Below are 18,062 nucleotides of genomic sequence, written 5' to 3'. Positions count from 1 at the left end.
ACACGCAGGTCAGAAGGAGGAAGCCGCATAAAGAAGCAAAACAAGGCAAATAGGAGTAGGTTTCCTATTGGGCAGGATTAAGGTCGCGATTCTGTCAAGAGGTCGAACCCTCGCCCTCCTACGCATCATAAGAAACAGATCACTCTGGTACTTCTGGCCTGATGAATTCACGTAACAACTGAACGCGTGACCATCGGTAATGACTCTCGACATAGATCGCGCCAACTATCGCATCCTCCAAACACAACTTGCTGTGGCAAATGATGGTTTGCAACATCACTGAGCTGCTGCGTGCAACAGTTGGAGAATCTTCACAGTGGTGAGGTCCGTGATCCGTTGCGTCTTTTATGCGTGTTTCTTGGCGACTGTGATTACCCTTGTCTCAGGTTCCGTCTTCGTCGGAAAACCGCAAATGCCACTATCCAAGGGAACCTGTGATCAATTGGACGGATGCAGATGATTATACGAAACTCACTAGTTGTAGCCTCTCGGTGGGCCAATCCTTTGTCAAGGACAATGAGGAGGCGAATGGCGTAGTCGTATGCACAAACGCTTCCTGATGCCATGAAGATGCGAGAACAGCTCTAGGCCTGCTCGGAACCTCTTGTATCCTGTCCTCAGTCTGGTAGAGTCTTGAGCCCAGAGATACAGGCCTAGCCTATAGCAATCACTCTCATGACAGCAGCAACTAATTTATCATATATTAAGAGCCATAGTGTCTTAATTAAGTGTCCATTCCGGTCTTCTTTCGTTGTGTCCAAGTGCATGAGTATCTAGCGCCTGCCACCATGTTACCTTTTAGCGTTGTAACATACATCCTGCTTCTTAGCACATTCATATCCTCTGTGCTCGGCATCACTTCTCTCAATGGGACCACGAGGACATGTTTCGTGGCTGCAGTAGAGCGGGATTGGGATTATATGCCTACGTTTGTTATTTTGTCAACAAAAAACAGGCGGGGCCAGCTGACCAGTTTAGTGGTATGGACATGATGAATGGAGTGCCTATCGAAGACTCTCCCGAAGCTGCAGCAGTCGCAGGACACAATGGGCAATGAATCGGACATGTGTACAAAAAAGCCCTCTTCCGCGAATATACCGATGAAAGCTTCACCACCGAAGCACCACGTCCAACTGTCTGTGGATCGTGAACATTCGTTCTGTGGACGTTGGCTAATTTTCTCGACAGTGGCTGGGCATGCTTGGTCCGATTATCCGCGCAGAGGTGGGCGATACCGTCAAGCTTGTCTTCCGCAATATGGCGTCCCACAATCACACTATGCATCCGCATGGATTTCGTTATGCAAAGAGCAGCGAGGGACAGTCTAGCGCCATGCAAATGTCCGATGGTAATGCTGTTCCACCAGGCCAAACTTGGACATACACATGGGAAGCACCAGGTAAAGCATTCCCATTCATTTCAAAGTCAATACTAAATAGAGGTCGCAGAACGTTCTGGGCCCGGCCCACTTGATCCGCTCGGGCTTGCTTGGACGTACCACTCTGACGCCGCAGGCACGCAAGATGTCTTCAGTGGCCTGGTGGGTGCTTCCATTATATATCGTCGGGGAGAATTGGCCAAACATACTCTAGATGTTCCAGCTCCTCCGGGGTCGGGTCTGATCGAGGAGGTATTGACGCTCTTTCTGATCGTGGACGAGAATGAATCATACTACATCAATGAGAACACTCTGAACAAGACCAGCATTTCCGAAGGACAGCTTCAGGTCAATCGAATGGATCCTAGCTTTCAAGAAAGCAACTTGAAACACACGATTAATGGTCTCGTGTTCGGGAACCTCATGGGCATCAACCTTACGGTTGGTACACGGGCAGCCTGGCACGTCGTAAGTGGTCACTCCGCCACTCCTTGGGAGGCACCATGGCTAATATCACGATACAGGAGGCCCTTGGTAATGTTGTGAATATGCATACGCCTCATTGGCATGGTAACACACTTGCGTGGGCACAGCAACAAGCAGGCTTTCTATCCATATTCCATACTCCATATGGAGCTCTATGATTATGGATTATACAATCTGTCTCGTATGGAAACTTATTCCATACGTATGGAATACAGGGAATGACGTCATACATCAGAACTTTCATCTGCCAGAGAATCTGGTGTTGAGGCTCGCCATTCGGCCCTTGTGCCCGCGTCTACCTGTCTCTCCTCCACCAGCTCAATGGGAATGCCCTGGGTGATGCCGCTTTTGATCCAGCTCTTCAGACATTCTCCCCTCTCAATTGTCCGACTTCCAAGCTGGCATCTGTCCCAGGAGATTGTACGGCGTGCACCTGAAAAGACGCGCTCAGGTTCGGCGGACATAGCGGGTATTGAAAGGACATCGATGGCCATTTTTGCAAGCCGCGGATATCGTTGTTGCTGCTCCTCTCGGAGCCACCAAACGAGCGCTGAACAGTCAATGGCGATTGGAGTTTGGGCGGTAAAAGATTTGTATTCGTCGTGTGCGTTGATCGCAGGACCAACGACATCAAGCTCTTGTGCGAGTAGGTCGTACTCATCTGGAGGCCGTGACTGGTCAATCAGTTCAGGCGTGGTGGTGGCGATTGGCAACCCTTGGTAGTGATCCTCCCAATATTTCTTTACCGCATCAAAAACTGGCTTGTGCCATGTTTTTGGCCAATTCTTCTTGATGTGGGCAGTACGCCGTGATGGATGGAGGATCATGGCCGCGCCATAAGCAGGGCTCTCATCCGTGAGTTGATAGTACTTGTCAAAGATAGCCCAAGAGACGGCGATGCAGCTGCGCAGCGGGTGGTTGTCTTCGTACTTGTTGAAGGCTTGAGTGTAGTGTCGGTGGAGGACGTCCATGGTAAAGAGCGTTCGATCGAGCGTGGCGTAGCGGCCCTCTGTAAGCTGGGTTATCCTCCAAAAAGGCTGAAGGAAGGAGCGCGTCTCTCTCAGCGTCCGCCAGTCCTCCGGTGTTAGATAATCCTCCTGTAAGCTCTCATAGTACCTTTTCTGGTACCATTCGACATGCTCTTGCAGATCAAGCACGACGTCCAAAAGAACAAACCATGAGTTCCAGCGCGTGTCATTGTCAAGCACCAGTCCTCTCCCAGCATGTTTCTTAAACAGGTTCCACCTGTAATCGTTGTCTCGCATATGAATCGCGGTATTATGGACTTTGCCAAGAGGGCCCAAACGTCGCCAACCAAGCGCCTTTTGCACCTTGAACCCGTCAACAAAGTCGGCCCCGAACGCGGCCTCGTCGCCCTCTTCTATCTGCTCCAGGGCCGCTTGGACAGCTTCCTTGGAATCCATGAAAAGGAAGGCTTGTACAGCGAGGTTGATAACATGGCCGTGGCACCGAATGCGCTGCTTCTTCGCGTCCCAAATAATGCCTTTCCCGTTCAAGTTTTCGCCGAGCAAGCGACAGACTTTGTCGTTCGAACCGTGATTATCACCGGTGTAGAAGCCAATCTTATGCCAAATATTGTAATCTTGGAGGACGTGATGAAGAAGCTTCCATTGTTCAGCTCCACCATGGCTACCGGGACCATCCAGTCCTGGCAGCTCTGAAAGAGCTAGTAACGCTTGCAACGTCTCTTTGGTGTCGGGATCAACAAATTTGACACAGGTTCCTAGGAAGGCTTTGTGATTGGGAGCGGACCAGACATCAGCAGATAGGTGAAGCTTCGAGAGTGAGGATTGAAGCTTCCTCCGTAAGATGTCTTTGTGGACGCAGTAGGAGTTGGAAACGAGCTTTTGTATCGAGCCGTGCGACAGGCTGACTACGTCCTTTGCCGTGTAGTTAACAGCGGAAATAAGCGCGTGCAACTCTGGCCACGAGCTACAATTATAAGAAAGATTGCGGACAGTCACAAGCTGGACGAGGGCCTCCAAAGCAGCTTTCTGATTGACTGCTGCCCTCAGAGTCTCGTCCTCCTTTACCGATTGCTGTATAGCATTGATCTCCCCAGCTTTGGCGAAGGCGTCCTTTATGAGATTATCACGCTGCTTCTTGATCGGATGTTCGTTGGCTTCTAGTTCAATCTCGTGGACTCTGAGTAGGTGATGACGGAAAGTCGTTGATACGGTTGTAGAATATGTCGGATCCACACAGTGCTTGCAGTAATAGATTTTCTCGTTCTTTCGAGCGCAGCGGACAGGTTCCGAGTTCTGCGGCGCGCGTGCGTGAGTCCAGGTGTTTGCGGTTGCCTTGCGCTTTCGAGTGTTTCGGCTGGTAGAAGATGGATTTTGGAGCGTTGACGTGGCGGAGGAGCTAAGCTCAATGGTCGACAACACGGACGACTGACGGTTGCTGGACGCGCCCGAAGCTTCGAAGGACTGCCTAGAAGCCATCACGAAGTAAGGACGAGACACAGCGCGTTGATATTGACAATACCAACGAGTTAGAATGCTGACATTCCCTAAAGCTACCCCTGCAGCACACGTTCGTGCCGGAACAACGCTGTTCCGGAGTATTTCCATACTTATGGAATACGGCAATCCCGTATGGATATGGATTATGGAGTATGGAAAGTTCCATATGGATTAGCTTATTCCATACGCTTATGGATAGAAAGCCTGGGCAGACAATCGAGTGGCTGGCGAGAAGTCGACCGGGTCAAGCAACCACTGACCGACCGGTGACATGTTGATAAAGTGCATGTGCATTGTACATAGGGCTCCGAAATGAATACGAATATTCATGAATATTCGGGGAAAAAACGAATACGAATACTGCGAATACGAATAATTGCGAATATGAATATGCCATCTATTCATATTCGCCATATTCGGAAATAAAACGAATATTCGCATAAGTGGAGTCATACTAAACGTCAAACCATCTGCACGAAATATTGTTCGGGTACAAAACCAGCAGATATTTTGTATAGTCGCATTGGAAACTCAACAATGGATCATGTATGTCCTTAAGCAGGAGTATCGTAATGGCTCTTCAACAAGACTAGCCACCGCATGGTCTCTGCATTCATGGAATGCCTACGCAAACCCAACACGTCCCTTGCGCCACTGAAGATACGCTCTGCACCGACCTCAGTTGACGGTACTGGGAGATAGTCGCGAGCGGCACGAGCCATTGCTGGAAACTCAAATGCATTAGCCTTCCACCACTTCAAGACCCAGTCGTCAGCACCATCTTGCGCACAGCTGTGTGACCAGCCGACCGGTGGGCTCTCGAAATACTTGTTAATGTCGGATACGACCAGAGGGTTTCCAGGCTGGATACGTCGAAGCGTCTTCCAGAGCGTGTCTGGCATACCGTTCGGTTGTCTTGGCTCCTCATGAGGAATGGTCGTTATTGGATACTCCGCGGCAAGAAAACTCCTGACCTGCGACGTAATGACGGAGGCGTCGTTGCCGTTCATGTGAGCTTCAATCAGAGAGGTCTTCATTCGGGGATCGAGGACGCTCGCCACATAGTACAAGAGGTTTTCATCCATCTTCCGTATGAACTTGTCCGCTTTCTCCATCGCACGTTGCACACATGCCTGCACTGTGGCATGCACACCGTGAAAATCACCCTGCGCCGCACGCACGTCTGAAAGCAGATCGTCCAGGCCCCAGTAGATGGCGAGACTGTCCGCAATGGTAGGCATATCCCTTGACACCACATTGGTGTATTCCCAAAATGGCTTGAGGACGGTCTCCATCTGTATCAACTATGTCCAATCTTCCTCAGTCGGCAAAAGCATTTCGATTTCGGCGTGGGTTCGGACATATTGTGTCAGCTCCTTGCGTAGTCGCAATGCATCGGTAATCATGACGAAGGTTGAGTTCCATCGTGTCTCAACATCGTAGCTGATTTGCTTCGCAGGGGACAATCCTCGCCATGCTTGCAGCCGTTGAGGGCTTCGAGCAATCCACAAGACCAGTAGTCGTATCTTTACGATGGCATTCCTGTCTCGAGGCGTTGTGCTATCTAAGTTGAGTGGCAGCTGGCTTTTTGCAACGCTAATCTGGTCCAGAGTCGCCTTGGCCTCCCGGACCGAGCCAGCACCAAAGTGAGACAGAATATCTTTGCATATGAGGTTGATTACGTGTGCAAGACATCGGATGAAACTTTGTCGGCCACGGAAACGCATCAAAGGCCTCAAGCGAAATTCACTGTCTTCATCATCGTACAGCTGGGACAATTCGGCATGCAGCGTGTCGCACATGGTACCATTGTTTCCAGCATTGTCACCTGTGATAGTCAAAAGTTTGGGGGCAATGTCCAGCTCTTGGAGTAGATTCATGACGGAGAAAGCCATATTTTCACCAGAATGAGGACCGACCAGTTCGACAAAATCTAGGAGAGCCTCACGTTTCTCGAAGCTCGGCGTGATCCAATGCCCAACAACTGCCATGATGCTCAGCTGGTGCTCAGATGTCCATGTATCCAGGGAGAGAGCGATGCTGCTGCACTGCTTTGCCAAGTCGAGCTTCAACTGTGCCCGGTGCTGGTCAAATTGAACCTTGATCCATTCACGTACAGTATCAGCACATCGCAGAGGGGAGTCGATCATGGCGGCTTCAAAGATAGCCCTGAAGCTCGGATGCTCTACCGCAGTGAAAGGTTGCCGTGTTTGAACGATCCATTGCACTACTGCTTGTTCCAAACCTATGCTCTCCGGGTGGGAGCTTAGCATGCGGTCTAGTGGCCCCACAGTCAAGCGCTGTGTAGCTTGGGATTCTGGTCCGACGTGGTGTTTCGTACGGAGGTGCGTGGCAAGGTTTGAAGTTGTCCCATGACGGGACGAATCGGTTGAGGGCCAGCTGCAGCGCTTGCAAACGAGCAAGCGGTCCTGCTGCAGGAGGCGACTCCTGTTGGTCCATTTCGTGTCAAGGATGGTGATCCAGAAATGCTCTTGCGTCCAGCTGGTGTGGACTTTTCGCCTCTTCGCCGCTGATTCCGAGTTCAGACCTGAGCTCAACACATCCGAGCTCTCGGAGTGGCTGGTCACGCCGGTCGAGACACTGCCTGACACTTGCGATACCGACTCGAATGGCAGAGGACCATCAGAATCATCGGGATATGCTACCTCGATGGTGTCAGATGCTTCGCTATCTGGCAGCAGGCTTGTGTTATTCGCCTCAACACCGTTGTTGAGGGCGACATAATCCTTTCGGGGAAGCTTGCGTACGGAACGCTGTCCAAAGGCGACGGATGCCATGCTGCTGATACTGCAAGTGAGCAGGCATGATGGAAATGGTCAGAGATGAGAGAATGGTGGGATATTCCTTACTGTCCATTGTTGATGGGCTTGCGACCAATGATGTCGTTGATGCGCGCCCAAAATCAACAAATGCGCAGAATCTGTGGATATGATCAGGGGAAGTCGTGTCTGCTACGTGAATCACGTGTCAATACTTATGTAGAGGATATTGGCGTAAGAAGATCTAAGGTAAGTGAGGTGACCATCGTCGTCGCCGCGTGGATGTGAGGACGAATTATGAAAAGGCGCAAGGCGGAATAAATTCAGTACGGTCTGCATTAGCCGTCACGGAGCCAGCGTTCACAAAAATTGGATGAGCGATAATGGCGGATAGCGCAATCTAACGGCATTGAAACTTTGGCAGTCCACGAAGAGCATCAGGGAGGGAAAGATGAAGCAGTTTCAGATTAGGGGAAGATGTAGGTGGGGTGCTGGGAAGCATCGCCGCCGTTCGATCGGAACGGAGAAACGTGAGAGCGAGGACATTGTGAATATGCGAATATGAATATGAATATGCCCTGTATTCGTACGAATAATTATTCGCATTATTCGCAGTCTACGAATACGAATATGAATATGGCCGATATTCGTATTCCCATATTCGTTTCGGAGCCCTAGTCGCAATGCAGTCTTCCATTGCGTGGAGTTGTGATATGTTAGGTGTGAACAGTAAAGGCTTCTCACAAAGTATGCGTGTGCCCTCGGCAATTTTGAATTCAACATATCATGAAGGAAGCTACCATAGCAGACTCCCTCCAACAGATGCACCACGACCTCACTACCAGAATTACCCACCTTCACAGATTTATCCTCCGCCTCCGCCGCCAAGTCAGACACCATTCTATGCTGCTGGCCCTGTCTACGGTCGTCAGAACAGCACCTCAGGGCCCCCAAGATCACCTACTAGCGCCCCACCAACGCATTACCCTCCTGCTGTGAATGGTACACCTCCACCTGAAGGTTATTATCCACCTGAAGGTTATTATCCACCTGAAGGTTATTATCCCCTGAAGGTTATTATCCACGTCAAGTTTTCGGCCACCACCCACCTAATGCTGCGGCAGACATGGAAAATACAACCACCAAACAGACGCTCCGTCCCGCAAACAAGAGGCGATACTATTCGGTTGCCAGCATGCTGCCAAAATCGACGACGGTGGGAAAGAAAACCCTTCGTATCCAGAGTCTAACAGCGCACGACACCGGTGATGACGCTTGCTCGGTCTCTTGGAAAGATATACTAATCAATCGTTTATCACTAGCAGACGACAGTTCCAATGTGACAAATTCCGTGAAGGATGAAATAGTTGCAATCATAAAACGGCGGCGAAGCTTTGCCCTCCCGCTCTCCGGCATTGCCACAGTTGACGAGGAGACTAGATGAAGATTTGAAATTGAAATCAAGTCGGACACAGTTCAGACGAGAGAGGTGTAACAGGTATGATCGAGATGCAAAATACCCAAACGCATCTGGCCGCTCCGAAGAGTGTACTCGCGAAAATAGCGTGTTTCTCGCGCGGGTCCTTCATGGTAAACCTCCAGTTGCCGGTCAAGTGGTTACCTAGCCGCAACCTATGGATACCGGACCCCAACATTGTGGCATTCACAGTGCCATATGTTCTGCGGTCGACAGGGTCTCGTTCTGTAATGACGATGTTGTCCGCCATCACTTCAATAGTAGTGAGCCAGAAGAGCATCATTGTCTTGGACTGTACACGATGTATGACAGCCATAGTGATGACGGGCTTGGCCCCTCGCCGCGAGCTTTCAGGAACGCTTATCTTAAGCACAAAGTTACGTGACAGCCTTACTTCCGACGGCGAGGCTAACGCCAAGGCTGGGCGCTGGGCCTTAGGCGTCGGGCGGTCCGGAGTCAAGTCCACTGGAGAAGCTCTTCGGCCTGTTCTAGCATATGATGAGCTCGAAAAAATATCTCGAGCATCAGTACTGTTGCAGTCTGGACCAAATGATACAGAATGCTTGCCCAAGGTCCCACTTTCAAAAAGCCCACAGTATTGGGGACGTCAGGTAAGAGATTCAGCTGTTCTTGTGCTGCGGTAACACATGCTGTGGCGCCTTGATGGTTGAATAGTTGGCTCTTGGCGGACTGGCCTAGCAATTTCCGGTCCATCCGGCAAAGACATGGCCGATGTATCATCTGTTTCGCACTATAGTAAAAAAGAAACTCAGTGCGTAACGAGCATCTCGGGACTCCTTATCACTTTGATTACGTCGGAAGTCGAAAGCCGCAGGCAATTTGTAATACCAACCGGAGAGTCTCTCTTCGAATTCCTTGATATTAGCCTGAATATCGGACCAACGTCCCTGAACCGCAGTAGGGTTGTATATTCGGATGAAGATCTGCTGTGTAAGCCGAGATATTTGTATCAGCTGAAGGAAGTACAAAGCCATATTAGGTGGCATCTCCTTGGCCCATTCCATCTCTGACGTACTCTGAGACCGCGTCGACTGTTGACCCAGAGGAGATTGTGACGATTCGTTGGCTTTCGTATTGGACACCGAGCGAGAAGAAGGGTTTCTTCCTGCTGCGGAAGGGGTAGGAGCATTCGACCGAGGTGCTCGGTTTCTCTGTTGATACTCTTTGCTCAGAGGCTTCTGGCCAACCGCAGTCTCGAAATCTTCTTCTCTAACCGAGGCAGGCAGGGGTGTCGTGCAGTGGTCGTCCAGTATAACAAGATCAGCCTCTATGCACGAAAGAAAAGACGGTTCGACAATGGCTGAAGCTGAGAGCTTAGAGTAATGCTTCGTATGCTAGAGACCACCTTTATCTCAGACCATGTCTAGATCTTTATCAGCTGACGATGCCGTGGTTGGGTCGCTGAAGTTTCCTCAAAGTTGCACGATATGTTTCCTTTACCCACTTACTAGACCACTTTGTCTTCGATACCCTAGGGATAGCAATTTCCGTTTTGAATCCAATGCGGAAATGTCACTCGGATCAGTGGACGAGAAGCCGTATCTACCCTTTTAGATGGGTCGAAGGGTCTTATATGGCCACATCGCATCTTTGAATTCCTCGAAGACTTCTCGACATGAGGTGAATTTCATCTTCCTCGGGCCTCGCCTTAAGCCAAGGCGGTATGGTAGAGAGTTCCGCAATCCACGCTGGCTCGGTTCCAACGTCGTCCGAAACCATTCCAAGGGTTAGCTCGCCTGCACCAGGACAGACAGAGGAACGTTGCGATTCCGTGAATCTCCCGTTCGTGTCGAAGCAAGCAATGCTTGGGAAAAAAGGCTTGCCCATAGCAGGTATATGGTATCAAATGAGACTCTAGATGCTTACTAGGCGAAAGTAAGTTTTCCTACGTGCTTGGAACCATTGGAAGACCTACTTATAGTAGCATTTTAGGCAAAACGGCGTGCGCGTGCAGCCCTCAGACACGAAGGGGCAGTGGTATAGTCTATTCTCGTCAGCCTCCGCGGCGTATCTAGGATTTTCTCTTGATTTCTCGTTGCGAGGCTTTTGGATTCCCAGGCCTTCCCTGTCAATCAGTAGCGGGGGAATATGGAGGAGTTGAGTATTGATAGTCACCTGAATGATTGCGCATCGTCGGTATCTCGTACAACAGACCCAAACAGAATCAGATCATTGTTGTCCTTCAATAGACTTGGGTCATTCACAGACTTGCACCAAGTCCACTCTCAACATAGCCCGAAGTTGCATGGACACCGGCGTCGTACGAGAACCATAGGAAGTCGGCCGTGTATGGGTAGGCCGAAGCATGATCGATAGATCCACTGTGCGAGGTGTCTGACTGGCAACTTGTGCTGTATTCTACACTATGCAAAAACTGATACATAATCGTGCTGCAATACTCAAAAGATTATTCCTAGATATGAAGCACAGTAGGATGAAAGAAGACGAGAGAAGGGGGTTCGAAAAGGAGATTTAGTGGCGCTTGATCGTCATAAACGCTCGGCACAAATTGCGACGACCATATTACTATGATCGGAGGGTGGACCAATGAACATTTTGAAATCGACAGTCCGTTGTGACCTATATTCCGATACATCTAGACTAAGACCGCCACGACGAGCACTTAACAACCCTATAATACAGGTCTTATACCATCTTTTCGTGGCCGACTCAGGGACACCCGTTCAGCCACTAGCTTGTACGCCTTGCAGCTACGTATCTAAGTTGGTCTCAGAGCTGAGCTTTTCACAGAGGAAGGCCTCGTCATCTCAGAGAAGCTTCTGTTCACCGAGCATTACAACTGGAATGTGATCAGGATCCCCGTCGGTTGAAGTAATATGTCTAAGAATGTAGAAGGTCCACGAGCTACTGATACTCTATGGTGTCGTCTCAGCAACGTAATTGACTATGCCTTATCCATGTTCACCACAGTTCCCTGGTTTTCGACCTTCGGTGAAACGGGATGGGATGTAAGATAAAAGCGGGATGGGCTGAGAGCGGAATGAGACCAGGCGGGAGGAAATTGATGCTGTTATTGTTGAGTTCTGAACATTAACAATGCTCGCAACTCCTTATAAAGTCACCTCAAGTATCACCACGCATCGTCGTCCATCATCAAAGCACAGCCGTACACCCCGGTCTAAGAACCTCATAGATACTTCTGAGTTCCTCCCAAATTCTGTTCGCTGTGACCGCTCCCTCCTCACTCCTCACAAACTCACTCGCATTTTTCACCACACACTCACTTAAATAGGCACCACCTGTCTCCCGTCCCGCCGTGGCTCCGTGCACTAGCGTCCTCGCACCCTCTTCACTCGAGCGACCCATCACTTTCAAGGCCACTCTCAATGGCGCGTCCGCGAGACGAGTTTGTTCGCGAAACAGGTTCGTCACGCAGAGGCCTGGCGCTACGTTGTTGATGACCACGAGGCTTTTGGTTATCGGGTCTGCTTGAGCGGATGCAGAAAGTAGAGAAGAGAGATGACGGACGAGGAGCATCACGGGGAGTTTAGACAGGTTGTAGCGGGATTTCATATTTGTTTTTTCTGGATCGGAGATAGAGGACAGAATCTCGCCAGTCGGCGGAGTGGTGAGTTCTTTCGGATCGGCCCAGAAGTGCACTGCTGACCCGACAACAGCAATGTGGGGTGTTATCTTGTATTTCTGTGCAGACAAGCGAAGAACCGGTACCAGGAGTGTGGCGAGGAAGAATGTGGAGATGACGTTGACGGTTATGGTGGTTTCGTAGCCTTCGGTTAGGGAGAATTCAGTAAGATCAACGCCAGCGTTCAAGATGGCGGCGTCAAGGCGGGGCAGGTTCTGACACCTGTCTGCAAATGCGGCGACGCTGATGAAAGAGCAGAGGTCAAGCTCGAAAACGACGATGGTGGGTTTGTCATTGTCCAATCTGGATGTAGAGAGAATCTCTTGCTTGGCTCTCTCGCCCTTCGCGATACTTCGACAGGCTAGGACGATAGTGCTGCAATTCAGTCTCAGGAGAAGTTTAGCGGCATCTAGGCCGAGGCCAGAGTTTGCCCCGGTCACTAATATGGTGCGGCCTGTCAGATCGACATTGGGGGTCGGTGGTGTTGAGAATTGACCGTTCAGGAACTGTATCACTCCAGGCATGCTGACGGTCTTTCTGAGACCGATGGCAAGCAGGCTTCAAGAAAGGTGGCTTTTGAGAAGAGAATGTCGCAATGGCAATCTGCAGTCTGTCAGGTTGCGATCATACAAGCTTAAATGCAGTTTGCTAAGGGACGCCTGTTCAATTGCAAAAAATGAGACTCCGAAGGTGCTTCCAATAATTTCCTTTTTCGGCACAGGGACGGGTTTAAGAGAAATGAGGCAGCAACTTTGCGCCACTTTGCGATGTCACATACTCCACTTCCACGGACGAAAAAGGACGACCAGGCTAATCGAAGATCCCAATCTCTCGGAGCTCGCTGGCCAGTCAAGACAGCCGTTCGTTTCATGGTAGGGTGGGCTCAGAGACCTGTTCCACAACACTACTAAATGCCCACCCTTCGCAGTGCCGGCCCCGGCACAGCCTTGGCAAATCTCGCGCTAATTTCTGACATTTCTGACGTTTCTGGGAGGCATCGCTACTCCATCACCTGGATATTCCTCTCAACCAATATTGATTTGATGATGCATCACATTTGCATGGCAACAATGAAGCTGGACGATAGCTTGAGTGATCTTGATGTCAGACTTAAGTACAAGAGGGATCGGTCAGAGGACTGGACGAAAATAGCGGACGGAGCTCTTAGAAAGAAGATACAGGACAGACTAGCCAAGCGGAAAAGCAGTACGTCCTTGGTGACCAAATTGGGACCTTGACACAAATGAGTGCCTAATAGGAATGAAAGGAGCTACAGATGCGGTCACGCGCACTAAGTGTGCTGAAACCGAGAAAAGAGTGAAACTCAAAAGCAATGCAAACAATCGCCGTCAAGAGTCACCAACTCCGGCCTCGATGGGGCCACTGAAAACATGTAACACAAACCACATTGCTGCAAGCTACGACACTGTGGAGCAGCAGATTGCTGTCTTCTTTACCACGCCCGGTCTTGCCGAACACCGTTTCATTAGCCTTACACAATTCTCTCTTATGCGAGCTTTCGTACAGAACGCCGCCCTGCTTGCTCTCGACCCCTCTGATTTCGCCGACGACGACTGCTTGTCGCCATGGACCATGTCCAACCCGTATCCCGTGGTGGTACCACATGACCTTGCTCCTACCCCACTCCAATTGTGGACGCCACATCATCCATATCTAGACATCATTGCACCTAAGTATCTGCGAGATAAAATACTTCTCACCTCAATGGACGATGAGACGGAGAACCAGCTGTGCCATGCGATACACGTAGGAGCGTTTACAGTGTGGGGCTCGCAGCCGTGGTGTGCTCAAGGTATGCTTGCTTCTCCTACACTTTTCTACGTTGCCACTGACACTGCGGCCCTGAAGCATGGGAACTGACACAGGCTTTTGCTACTGAATGGTCATGGCTGCTAGATGAGGAGATGATTCGCGTTTCGAACTTTTGGAGAGGTGAGAGAGGAGAGCCGCCATTACAGCTTCTGAACTACGGGAAGTCGATAGAAGAAGAGATTAGGTAGAGCAATGAATATACTCGACGCATAGGCAAGAAGAACGTGTCATGGCGCGGGGTAGGGTACTGACAATGAGGTCTAGGAATGCTTTATACGGTGGTAGAACTGCCGGTGTTCCTGGATGTCCTTGAGGGCCGATAATCGTTATGAAGCTCCGCGATGGCCGCAACAAAAGCAATAATAGTCATATTGATGTCTTGTATTGATGTCGCGATTTCCGCGATTGAAGCTGCGGTGAATGACGCGGCATCTGCGATGACATGCCGACCGGGGTCTTCAAGTGCTGTGCAAGGAGCTCTTGTCTGACGTATAGGAGCTTGGCAGGGTTGCGTCCATGCAGTTCCAAACTGAACGCCATACGGCACAACTTCTGCTGACGATATCGTGTGACCGGAGGTAGCGCTGAAGACTCGACCGGAACAGAAAGTTCGTTGTAGCAGTAGCACTGAATGGAGTGTTTGTGCCCGGTTGGTTTGATATGGGAGGTGGACGAATGAGATCAAGTCCTGCATAGCGATAGAGTGGGTGAATTTGCTTCCTTGCAGCGAAACACGTTCGTAAGCGTATGAAGTTCCATTGTACGCTCTTTCCATTTCCCATTACGAACCACGCTCTCACCGTGAGATTGTGTGCTGAATCATGGAGATTTTGTAAGAATGGCAAAGCCTGACGTAGTATCGCTTTTTTCATAATTCGTGGCCCTCTTGGCAAAATTCGGCAATTTTTTTGTAAATCCACAGCCAAATAGCCTTCTTACGCGCTATCATCGTCCATCACCCTGATATTGCCTAAACCGATCGAATTGAAGCTCAATATTGCTTATAACACTAGATTCTTAGTGTCGAAGATGTCATACCCTCGCCCGGCTTATGATGACAACCTGCGCGATCGTATTGCGGTGCTTATCGACGTTGAGTCAAGCAATCACTTGATCGCTAAGCGACTGCGCGTCAGTGTCAATACAATCAAGCGTGCTCGAAGGAGATAAGCAGACCTTTGGTACTGTAGACAGGCCTGCGATTGCTAGTAAGGGTAGGCAGCGAAAGGTGACTAAGGCAATGGAGGAAGCTTTAGTTAGCTATATTGAACAGTGCGATCAGTCACCAACTCTTGACGAATTCGCAACGTACTTGCTTGAGGAATACGACGTCGACTTATCTGTTCCAACTCTTCACCGCACTATGAAGAGGCTCAAGTACTCGCATAAACGTGGCGAACGCTTCAATCCAGCTCGAGATGATACCTTGCGATCAAACTATTGGGCTCGAGTCTGTAGGTATAAGGCGTCGCAGTTGGTAGTTCTAGATGAATCCGCAGTCAACGAACGTAACCTCGATCGCAGGTGGGGTTGGTCGCCAACAGGCGTTGCCTATCGAATGATTAATACAACACCTGGAAGATCAAGAAGTTGGTCGATCCTACCTGCAATCGGTATCAACGGCTATCTCGAGTTCGACATCAACCAAGGCTCGTTTAATGGCGAGAGGTTTGCTATCTTTATACAGAAGGTATTAAAGAAGATGAATCCTTTTCCTGGACCACGATCAGTACTGCTAATGGATAATGCTTCTATTCACCATATTGAGGGCATTCAGCAGCTTTGCGACGACAAGGGTGTGATTCTTGACTTTCTACCACCGTACTCACCTGATTTCAGTCCTATCAAAGAATCGTTTCAGGTCTTAAAGGCCTGGGTCAAGAAGTATAGGTCGTTCGGAAAGGAAATGGTCGATCGCGACCTGTTCGGGCTGTTTCTATGCCTTGCTGTCCAGGAGGCTAATCTTGAGTCCAAAGCGCGTGCTTTTTTCAGAAGATGTGGATATGAGGTTGCTGATAACGATACTGACGTCGATTATCAAGATTTGAACGACGTGGTGGAGGTGGTAGCTGATAATATTGAGTAGTAGAACCATTGGTCTACTATATAGAATCAATCGACCTCATTGTCGCTGTCGCTACCACCAGTATCTTCAGTTAAATCTACAGGCTCTTGGGTTTGCTGTGACTGTCGACGTCGAAACACTCTCTCCTGCACAAGATACTGCTGCCAAACCTTCTGATTGCGTCGAATTGCAAGCATTGCGCCCTTCTTTACCCCCATCTCAAGCCAGTCGCCGTCAGATACCTCGCGCAACGAGTTAAAGCCAAACCCTTGATCTCGTAGGCCAACTCGAGCGAATTCTGCGTGTTCTGGAAACACTAAACCTTGCTTAACAAGCCAGACAAGGTATTCTTGAACGTTGTCAAAATCATGCCCTTCTTGCGTCGGTGGGCTTGACCTTAACTCCTCTGCCTGTATACGGCCTGGCGACGTACCGAAGTTGATAACAAACGGTGCGTTCTTTGGTAGTTCGTCGTCGACCTTCGCCTTCTTCTTCTGACGGTGGAGAGTCTTCTTCAAGCGACGGTACATTAGGCTCTGAAATAGAGCATCCGGAGGGTTCTTTAGGCTTGCATTACCAGCATTGATACCCTCGCTCCATCTCTGTAGGTCACTACTATCCAGAGAGATATGATCGCCACTCTCAACGAAGCACACCTTGTTCCAATTCGGGCAGTGTTTGTTGTGACAGGTCCATTCCTGGTGGATATCGCCGATGTGGTTACCAGTCGCTCGATCTGCATCTCGTTGCGCCTGTTTCCACCTGCCTTGTCGCTCTGTCGCACCCTCACTACGCGTACGCTTACGACTTGAATCAGGCGTACTTTGAGACGCTAAGGCAGGTGGTGGTGTCTTCGCCCTTGCCTGGAAAGTTTCGATGATGATCCAGCGAATATCCTTCGCCTTCTCGCGCCACAACGCCCTGACCTTCTCATATACCGCCTGTAACGTCGCCTCTTCAAGATAGTCAATCTCAAAGATGAACGGATCCTTGGTTATACCTCGACAGCTTACCTCAGCATGAATATTAATGGTATTCAGGCGGGCATGGTATAGACCTTTATGAAGGCCGCACCAAGACACTAACCACTCTTCAATATCGCGTTTTATATTACCTAACTCTAAGACCAGTTCAACGGAGTCAATGCTATTGTTTGGCTGTGTCCAGTCAGCCATTACTTGGGTCTTAGCACCAGTATTGCGGCCTTTAACGTTGGCGACGATACGCTTGATCTCAAGCATTATAGTGATAGGTGGCTCGGTTTCCAACAACTCAGAGTCATCCTCCTCCTCCTCCTCCTCCTCCCCTTGGTTGTCCTCCTCCTGCGACTTTTCAGGCGTTGAGCGACGAGGTGGTGGAGGAGTACGACGTCGACTAGGCATAGCCCTACCGGGGTGCGGTTGGTACGCTGGATTGTCTTCGAAACGCACCTTCCTAGATGGATTTGAACGCAACTCACGTTCAGCCATACAACAGCAGTGTCAATACTAAGATCTACAACTTATACACCTTTTCGACAGCTATATCAGGCGATACCGTTGATAATACTAAAAATGGGGTGTACGATCGATAGAAATAAGAATCAGGTGACCGTCGCCAAGAGGGCCACGAATTATGAAAAAAGCGATACTACGTCTAGTCATAAACCTTACAAATGCTGAAAGGACGCATGGCGCAGGAACGCTAGGCCTGCTCTGCTGTCCGGCCAATGTCCTTGAGAATTGTCTACCGGACATCGCCTCACCATGTTACCGCACATCACTCGCTACCCACAAATGTGGGTGAGCTTTTGCAAGCTCGTCGAAAGGAATACCGCTTTAGGATCTACCAAAGTTGTGCATGAGATGATGAAGCAATGGCTCCAATCAACTGCTCGCTCCACACTGCCGGCGTGGCAGAGGACAACAGCATCTTTCCGCAGCACTTCAACCA

At 49.8% G+C, this 18,062-nt stretch overlaps 4 protein-coding genes across 4 annotated transcripts; 2 read left to right on the top strand and 2 right to left on the bottom strand.

Annotated features, from left to right (window-relative positions):
* Window positions 1-1,257: 1,257 nt before the first annotated feature.
* Window positions 1,258-2,022, top strand: LTR64_002824 (uncharacterized protein; the record flags this gene model as incomplete). Its single annotated transcript, XM_064897189.1, has 3 exons — window positions 1,258-1,399; window positions 1,449-1,846; window positions 1,903-2,022. 3 exons carry the CDS (start codon window positions 1,258-1,260, stop codon window positions 2,020-2,022), a joined length of 660 nt encoding a protein of 219 aa, XP_064756139.1.
* A 9,720-nt stretch (window positions 2,023-11,742) lies between these two features.
* On the bottom strand, window positions 11,743-12,756 carry LTR64_002823 (uncharacterized protein; the record flags this gene model as incomplete). Its single annotated transcript, XM_064897188.1, has 1 exon — window positions 11,743-12,756. The coding sequence occupies one exon, from the start codon at window positions 12,754-12,756 to the stop codon at window positions 11,743-11,745; it is 1,014 nt and encodes a 337-aa protein (XP_064756138.1).
* A 546-nt stretch (window positions 12,757-13,302) lies between these two features.
* LTR64_002822 (uncharacterized protein) lies at window positions 13,303-14,113 on the top strand (the record flags this gene model as incomplete). The annotated part of the gene is made up of 2 exons (XM_064897187.1): window positions 13,303-13,438; window positions 13,491-14,113. The coding sequence occupies 2 exons, from the start codon at window positions 13,303-13,305 to the stop codon at window positions 14,111-14,113; spliced, it is 759 nt and encodes a 252-aa protein (XP_064756137.1).
* A 2,064-nt stretch (window positions 14,114-16,177) lies between these two features.
* LTR64_002821 (uncharacterized protein) lies at window positions 16,178-17,512 on the bottom strand (the record flags this gene model as incomplete). The annotated part of the gene is made up of 1 exon (XM_064897186.1): window positions 16,178-17,512. One exon carries the CDS (start codon window positions 17,510-17,512, stop codon window positions 16,178-16,180), a length of 1,335 nt encoding a protein of 444 aa, XP_064756136.1.
* Window positions 17,513-18,062: the final 550 nt, after the last annotated feature.

Source organism: Lithohypha guttulata (genome assembly GCF_036872675.1).
Source record: "Lithohypha guttulata strain CCFEE 5908 chromosome Unknown scaffold_2, whole genome shotgun sequence".
In the NCBI taxonomy this organism is placed as follows: domain Eukaryota; kingdom Fungi; phylum Ascomycota; class Eurotiomycetes; order Chaetothyriales; family Trichomeriaceae; genus Lithohypha; species Lithohypha guttulata.
This window is presented reverse-complemented; position numbering and strand designations above follow the sequence as displayed.